Source organism: Salminus brasiliensis, chromosome 14, assembly GCF_030463535.1.
Source record: "Salminus brasiliensis chromosome 14, fSalBra1.hap2, whole genome shotgun sequence".
NCBI lineage: Eukaryota > Metazoa > Chordata > Actinopteri > Characiformes > Bryconidae > Salminus > Salminus brasiliensis.
In genome coordinates this window covers 37,072,808-37,081,402 of record NC_132891.1, presented here as the reverse complement: position 1 = coordinate 37,081,402, position 8,595 = coordinate 37,072,808, and the positions used below count along the sequence as shown (strand labels likewise).

The following is an 8,595-nucleotide window of genomic DNA, read 5'->3' as shown; positions in this document are numbered from 1 at the left end:
GAACATCAGGCAGGTCTTGTGGGGGTTCTTTCCCGGTATGCAGTGGTCAGTACCTACCAAAAGTGCTCCAGGGAAGAACAACCAGTGAACTGGCCTCAGGGTCATGGGTGACCACTACAATCAGAATTTATTATTCATTATCCCCCCCCCCCCACACACACACACAATCCGTATCTGTGTATCAGAATGAAGCTCTGAGCTGATTACGGATGTTCTTGACCTCCAGCTCCAGCTGTTGTATCCTGCTGTCCCTCTGCTCCAGCTGAGAACGCAGTGACCGGATCTCCTCCTGCTGATTGTAGAACACCTGCAGCAGCTAACGCGCGCACACACACACACACACACACACACACACACACACACACACACAGGCAGTCTGTGAGCTTCTGAGGCTGAAACTCCCTGAACTTCAGTAATATCTCCAGTACATGGGAAGACCTCACTGCTGCCCAGAACAGCTTTTCTTGTTTCTCCAGAGTAATGACGAGGACCCGTACACACACACACACACACAGTCGCTGCGCACCTCTCAGAGCACACACACCTGCTCATCTCTCTGTTCTTTCATGAAAAAGTGTCTCTCAGTGAAACATCACCGCTGCTGAACATCCACACACCTGGAGCTACACTAGCTCTAACTTAATAAGCAAGCCTCAGACCCCGAACGTGACTTGGATAATCGACCACATTCGTGCTGAAGTTGGTATGGGTTCTAGGTCTGGTTCTAAGCTCTGCGATCAGTAGCTGAGTTCCAGATTTATTCTTACCTCCTTCTCGGCAGCTGGGGGTGTGAACACCTCTGCCTCACACCACCTGGTCCCTGGATGTGTGTGTGGGGGGGGTGTCTTGACCCAGTCACTCTCCTGAGTCCCGTCCTCGTGCCAGCCGGACAGGTCCGTGCCGTCGCATTGCGAGCTGTGATTGAGCTGGAGGAAGGTCCCATCCGGATCTCTGTGTTTCTGAAGGTAGGTGCTGCTGGCTGACCGCTGAAGCCCGCTCACATCCACAGGGGCCGGGTACGGGTTCTGGACTTTAGTGTTGGGTCTCAGGGACATCAGCACCGGGCCTGGAAGCAGGGAAATAAAGTACTGAAGAGAGAACATCACACACGCTTTCCGGTCTTCTCCTGCAGGTCAGAGGCCAGTTCTGAGTCCAGTCCGTGGTCCTGCTCACCTTTATTGTGACCCTTCAGCCACTCCTGAGCTGTCATGGCCGCCTCGTTGCCGGCCGTCATCGGGTAAAGATCCTCCTGGAAGCCGTCAGACTGAAACATGGACAGTGAGGGTAAAGTCCAGGACCAGTCAGACCTGTGTCCGGTCTGGTGGAGTAAACCGACCTTCAGGATTGTTGGACTTTTCAGAACGTTGTTGATACAGATGATGATGTTCTCTGTTGGTCTGCAGTAACTGATCATATTATACCCTAATCACCTCAAAGCAACTCCATAGCAACCATCTGGCAGCCGCTTATCAACAGCATAGTAACCACCTCGCTGTTCTTCATTAACTTTGGGGTTTTAACACACGGGGATTCTTCATCAGTAGAACAGTAGCTGTGAGAACCTTCACGCTCCGCAGCGAGGCCTGGTGTCCAGTCTCTCAGTGGACACTGTATCTGTACGTATGCTGCGTGTTAGGACAGTGTCTCTCACCTTCCGTGGGACGATGAAGGACAGCGGCTCCACCAGGTCCTTCACACACACCAGCCTGTAGAACCGGAATATCTCACACTGCCCCGTGTCCAGCCCACGCTTCTGCATCACACCTGCACAGGTACACACACAACTGCACACCTGTATAGGCACATACACACCTGGACTGGTACACACACACACACACACACATCTGTGCAGGTACACACACGTGTACTCACCCATCCCTCTCTGAGGTAACAGAGAACGATATTCTGCCAGAAAGTGAATGTAGGGTTTCTCTGCACTGACCTCATAATACCGGATATTACCATCCCCCTAGAGAGAGTGTGAGAGAGAGAGAGAGAGAGAGAGAGAGTGTGTGTGTGTGTGTGTGTGTGTGTGTGTGTGTGTGTGTGTGTGTATGTGTATGTGTGTGTGTACCTTGCCGGCCAGGTACAGCATGTGTGTATCCGGGTCATAGAAAGGGAAGAGAACTCCAGAGCCTCCGTCTACATCCTCCTCCAACAGAGGCTCCGACAGGTCCTCCTAACACACACACACACACACACACACACACACACACACACACACACAGATATAACTTTTGTATGTCCTGCTGAGGTATTTATTTGATGTTTATTTATAAATATTATTTATAAATATTATAAATATTACACACACCAGAGTATGAGTGTGTGTGTGTGTGTTTTACCGGATCCCACAGGGCAAACTGTCTCTGGTTCCAGTGAGAGTTTCCTGTTGTGAGGAGGAGGTTCAGGTCAGTCAGGAACAAAACCTTACTGGCCTTATGAGACTGACCACCAGACTCCTACAGAGAGAGAGAGAGAGAGAGAGCGAGAGAGAGACAGAGACAGAGAGACAGAGAGACAGAGAGAGAGAGAGAGAGACAGAGAGAGAGACAGAGAGACAGAGACAGAGAGAGACACAGAGAGAGAGAGAGAGAGAGAGAGAGAGACTCAGGTAATAGTACACACTGTCCATTAGAAAGGTCTCTGTCCCCTGCTGGGGATGTCTTCCCCACTCTCCAGAGGACAGGACTCCACTGCCAGCGTTCTCGTGGTCCAGTCCCTGTTCTAGCAGGAGATCAGGTGGAGGTCCTCCCTTCCCTCACAGCAGCTTCCCACCAGCTCCACAGCTGACACCACTGTCCGGCTCAGTCACTGACCTCCACCTGGGCTTCTCGCCTCTCCTTCCATTGTCTTCAGACCTGCTCTGATTGTTTGTCCTAATGGACCTCGGGTTCTAGTGTCCACTTTAGAGGCCTAGTCAAGGTCATTAGGTCAAGGTCACAAGCCCAGTCTCCACCTCAGTTACCTGCAGCAGGTGTCCTGTACGTGGGTCCATGATTCTGACTCTTCTGTCCTTGCAGGTTGTGGCCAGTCTGCTGCCGTCCTCGCTGAAGCCCAGGGACAGAACCAGGTCGGTGTGTAAGCGGATCACACACACGGGGGTCTTCACCACGGCCCCCGCACCATCCAGACGCCACACAAACACCTGCAGACAGGTGAGACGGAGGTAGAGGTACAGAGACAACCTGATTTCCACCACTTACCCCTGCAGTCCATATCAGGAAAGACCAGTCTGTCTTTAGACGTATAACAAAAGCCTGCAGCCCACTGTTATCTAGAACATGGACTAGAGTTTTCTTTTTTGCTCACATATTGCCTGATGCTCCCGCCTGGGTTGCCCTGGTTTTCCACAGCTGTCTATATCTGAATCCCACAGGGTTCATGCTGTATTTGCAAACAGCCTGAAGAGTCTCCACTAGGGGGCGCCATCTGCTGGTATTTTTAGTGCCACCCCTGGAAAGGTTCTTTTGCCCATGTTGCATTCTGCTCTGAAAAAGCCATCTCAGCCTTGGAGCAATAGTGAACCCCTGCTCTCTATAGGTTCTGCAAAAGGTTTTCCACCAATACTAAGAACCCTTTAACCAGCCAGAGAACTATTTAAGCATCCATAGATTTCTGTGAGTTGACATGGTTCCATATAGAACTGACACCTTTAGTAAAGAACCCTGGAAGAACCATTTTAGGAGGAATCTTTGATAACTAGTGTTATTAACTATGCTATCCATCCATGTTCCAAGGTCAGTGGGTGGTGTTTCTGGAGTGAAGGTCAGTGGGTGGTGTTTCTGGGGTGAAGGTCAGTGGGTGGTGTTTCTGGGGTGAAGGTCAGTGGGTGGTGTTTCTGGGGTGAAGGTCAGTGGGTGGTGTTTCTGGAGTGAAGGTCAGTGGGTGGTGTTTCTGGGGTGAAGGTCAGTGGGTGGTGTATCTGGAGTGAAGGTCAGTGGGTGGTGTTTCTGGAGTGAAGGTCAGTGGTTGGTGTATCTGGAGTGAAGGTCAGTGGGTGGTGTTTCTGGAGTGAAGGTCAGTGGGTGGTGTTTCTGGAGTGAAGGTCAGTGGGTGGTGTTTCTGGGGTGAAGGTCAGTGGGTGGTGTTTCTGGAGTGAAGATCAGTGGGTGGTGTTTCTGGAGTGAAGGTCAGTGGTTGGTGTATCTGGAGTGAAGGTCAGTGGGTGGTGTATCTGGAGTGAAGGTCAGTGGGTGGTGTTTCTGGAGTGAAGGTCAGTGGTTGGTGTTTCTGGAGTGAAGGTCAGTGGTTGGTGTATCTGGAGTGAAGGTCAGTGGGTGGTGTTTGTGAAGTGAAGGTCAGTGGGTGGTGTTTCTGGAGTGAAGGTCAGTAGTTGGTGTTTCTGGAGTGAAGGTCAGTGGGTGGTGTTTCTGGAGTGAAGGTCAGTGGGTGGTGTTTCTGGAGTGAAGGTCAGTGGTTGGTGTTTCTGGAGTGAAGGTCGGTGGTTGGTGTATCTGGAGTGAAGGTCAGTGGGTGGTGTTTCTGGAGTGAAGGTCAGTGGGTGGTGTTTCTGGAGTGAAGGTCAGTGGTTGGTGTATCTGGAGTGAAGGTCAGTGGTTGGTGTTTCTGGAGTGAAGGTCAGTGGGTGGTGTTTCTGGAGTGAAGGTCGGTGGTTGGTGTATCTGGAGTGAAGGTCAGTGGTTGGTGTATCTGGAGTGAAGGTCAGTGGGTGGTGTTTCTGGAGTGAAGGTCAGTAGTTGGTGTTTCTGGAGTGAAGGTCAGTGGGTGGTGTTTCTGGAGTGAAGGTCAGTGGGTGGTGTTTCTGGAGTGAAGGTCAGTGGTTGGTGTTTCTGGAGTGAAGGTCGGTGGTTGGTGTATCTGGAGTGAAGGTCAGTGGTTGGTGTATCTGGAGTGAAGGTCAGTGGGTGGTGTTTGTGAAGTGAAGGTCAGTGGGTGGTGTTTCTGGAGTGAAGGTCAGTGGGTGGTGTTTCTGGAGTGAAGGTCAGTGGTTGGTGTATCTGGAGTGAAGGTCAGTGGGTGGTGTTTCTGGAGTGAAGGTCAGTGGTTGGTGTATCTGGAGTGAAGGTCAGTGGGTGGTGTTTCTGGAGTGAAGGTCAGTGGTTGGTGTATCTGGAGTGAAGGTCAGTGGGTGGTGTTTGTGAAGTGAAGGTCAGTGGGTGGTGTTTCTGGAGTGAAGGTCAGTGGGTGGTGTTTCTGGAGTGAAGGTCAGTGGTTGGTGTATCTGGAGTGAAGGTCAGTGGGTGGTGTTTCTGGAGTGAAGGTCAGTGGGTGGTGTTTCTGGAGTGAAGGTCAGTAGTTGGTGTTTCTGGAGTGAAGGTCAGTGGGTGGTGTTTCTGGAGTGAAGGTCAGTGGGTGGTGTTTCTGGAGTGAAGGTCAGTGGTTGGTGTATCTGGAGTGAAGGTCAGTGGGTGGTGTTTGTGAAGTGAAGGTCAGTGGGTGGTGTTTCTGGAGTGAAGGTCAGTGGGTGGTGTTTCTGGAGTGAAGGTCAGTGGTTGGTGTATCTGGAGTGAAGGTCAGTGGGTGGTGTTTCTGGAGTGAAGGTCAGTGGGTGGTGTTTCTGGAGTGAAGGTCAGTAGTTGGTGTTTCTGGAGTGAAGGTCAGTGGGTGGTGTTTCTGGAGTGAAGGTCAGTGGGTGGTGTTTCTGGAGTGAAGGTCAGTGGTTGGTGTTTCTGGAGTGAAGGTCGGTGGTTGGTGTATCTGGAGTGAAGGTCAGTGGTTGGTGTATCTGGAGTGAAGGTCAGTGGGTGGTGTTTGTGAAGTGAAGGTCAGTGGGTGGTGTTTCTGGAGTGAAGGTCAGTGGGTGGTGTTTCTGGAGTGAAGGTCAGTGGTTGGTGTATCTGGAGTGAAGGTCAGTGGGTGGTGTTTCTGGAGTGAAGGTCAGTGGGTGGTGTTTCTGGAGTGAAGGTCAGTGGTTGGTGTATCTGGAGTGAAGGTCAGTGGGTGGTGTTTCTGGAGTGAAGGTCAGTGGGTGGTGTTTCTGGAGTGAAGGTCAGTGGGTGGTGTTTCTGGAGTGAAGGTCAGTGGTTGGTGTATCTGGAGTGAAGGTCAGTGGGTGGTGTTTCTGGAGTGAAGGTCAGTGGGTGGTGTTTCTGGAGTGAAGGTCAGTGGGTGGTGTTTCTGGAGTGAAGGTCAGTGGTTGGTGTATCTGGAGTGAAGGTCAGTGGGTGGTGTTTCTGGAGTGAAGGTCAGTGGGTGGTGTTTCTGGAGTGAAGGTCAGTGGGTGGTGTTTCTGGAGTGAAGGTCAGTGGTTGGTGTTTCTGGAGTGAAGGTCAGTGGTTGGTGGACACAGTGTGTACCTGGTAGTCGTAGGCTGAGCTCAGCAGGATGTCCTTGGCCGTTGGATGCCACTCGATTAGTCCCACTCTGCGGCCGTGTCCTAGCAGCTCCTTCCTCGCTGTGATGATGTTTTCCTTCAATCCGCTGTTGGGAATGTCCCACACCTTAACCTACACACACACACACACACACACACATACACACACACACACACACACACACATACACACACACACACACACACACACATACACACACACACACACACACACACACACACACACACACACTTATACTGGACTGTGAGAGCACCCCTGGTTCTCATGAGACCCAGATTACCCTCTACTGAAGTGACAGAAAGGCTCAAGTGTGGAGAACCAAATATTTGCTCATGTCCCAAATCATACAAGCTCATCTGTCAAGCATGGTGGAGGTAGTGTCACAGCCTTTTTGGCTTGGGCTCACTAATCTTTATGGACTTTTGGAGATCGACACGCTTCCAGTGGTCCTCTGAAACTAGAGCTATACCTGCAGCAGTGCTGAATGTACAGTATGTGCTATAGTGGTGACGGTTGCTATAGCTACAGTGAGGTGGTTGCTAGGAGTTACCATAGAGACTGACCGTGCAGTCCTCAGAGCAGGAAGCGATACGGTGGTCATTAAAGGGGTCCCACTTTATATCCAGGACTCTGGCCCTGTGCCCACAAACACGGGGGTGATGAGGGTCCATGCGGCCTGTCTGTACACACACGCACGCACACACACACACACACACACACACACACACACACACACACACACACACACACACACAGTCACACTGCAGCCCCTGCAGAACCTAAATACCTGTCCCAGGTGTGGTATGAGCTATGAGGGGGGTCTGGTTTGGACTCACACGGCGAATAGAAATGACGATGAAGGCTCCGCCCCCAGCACACTCGGTAACCACTGCAATGAAGCGTGGATTGACAGCACAGCAGTGGTTGTCATGGACACCGCGAGTGATTGGCAGGCCATCATAGCTCTGGTCTTTGCTTGCTGGTTTTCCGTAAACATGGCGGAACTTAGAGCTGCGGTACGGAGGGTGCCAAGACATCTGCACACACACACACACACACACACACACACACACACACACATCAGTTAGCAGAACAACCTCATAAACATGAACCATCAGGATCTTCCATCCAGAGACATTTACATTGCAAATCTGCAAGACTCCGTTAAATAAACACACACACACACACACACACACACACACTATCGGCTCATAAAATATTGAATGAATCTTCTGCAGTGAATCTTTAATGAGAAGGAGTCGAATCTCATTACAATACAAGGTCTTACACCACTGAACATCTGACATTTAACCTGAACACACACACACACACACTCACACACACACACAGTTACATCACAGAGTGGCCTAAAGCCAACATTATCTATCCACCCCAAAAACCACAGAGACATGTGTGTGGACATAAACTATATTGACAAAAGTATTGGGACACCTGCTCATTCAGTGTCTCTTCTGAAATCAAAGATATTAAAAAGCTGATCCTGCTTCTGTTGGAGTAACTGTCTCTACTGTCCAGAGAAGAAGACTTTCTACTAGATTCTGGAGGAGCATTGCTGTAAGGATTTGATTGCATTCAGTGACAAGAGTGTTAGAGAGGTCAGGATGTTGGATGATGATGATCACCACCCCACCTTATCATCCCCAACTCATCCCAAAAGTACTGGATGGAGCTCCACCACAGTTCCTCCACTGCTCCACAGCTCCTCAATGCTGGGGGGCTTTATACCCCTCTAGCCCACGCCTGGCATTATTAGGCAGCATGGAGCCAATAGGGTCATGATGTTGATCTGCTCCAGAAAGTCCTATTCTATTGGCAGTACTTCTCTACAGGGACTAGACAAGCTGTGTGTGTGCATTTGCACATCTGTATCAGCAATAGAGAAAGAAATGGAATTAGAAGGAGTGTCCACAAACATTTGGACATGTAGTGTATGAGTGTATTACATTTCGTTATTCTGATAACCAGCACTGAAATGGGATACAACACCTGCGTAGACTTGTGCACTTAAGTACAGGTGTATACCTGAGTGTACCTGTGAGCACCTGTCCAAACAGCCTCCCGTAGAGTTATAACCAGCACGACCATTACACCACCACCATGGACCATTACACCACCACCATGGACCATTACACCACACATTCAAATCACATGACGCTATGGGTCATACATATACTTACTGTGTGTGTGTGTGTGTGTATGTCTTACCTTAAAGAGGGTCAGACATGCTCCAGGCTTACAACAGGTGCGCTCAGCATCTGTGAATGGACGACTTGTG

At 50.4% G+C, this 8,595-nt stretch overlaps 1 protein-coding gene across 1 annotated transcript; it reads right to left on the bottom strand.

Moving 5' to 3' along the window:
- Positions 1 to 181: 181 nt before the first annotated feature.
- Positions 182 to 8,534, bottom strand: coro2ab (coronin 2Ab). The gene is made up of 12 exons (XM_072696034.1): positions 8,526 to 8,534; positions 7,136 to 7,336; positions 6,863 to 6,979; positions 6,261 to 6,410; positions 2,969 to 3,148; positions 2,346 to 2,462; positions 2,075 to 2,179; positions 1,873 to 1,969; positions 1,652 to 1,764; positions 1,174 to 1,264; positions 768 to 1,066; positions 182 to 316 (listed from the first exon to the last, which is right to left on the bottom strand). Exons 2-12 carry the CDS (start codon positions 7,334 to 7,336, stop codon positions 182 to 184), a joined length of 1,605 nt encoding a protein of 534 aa, XP_072552135.1. The 5' UTR covers positions 8,526 to 8,534.
- Between the last annotated feature and the right edge of the window lie 61 nt (positions 8,535 to 8,595).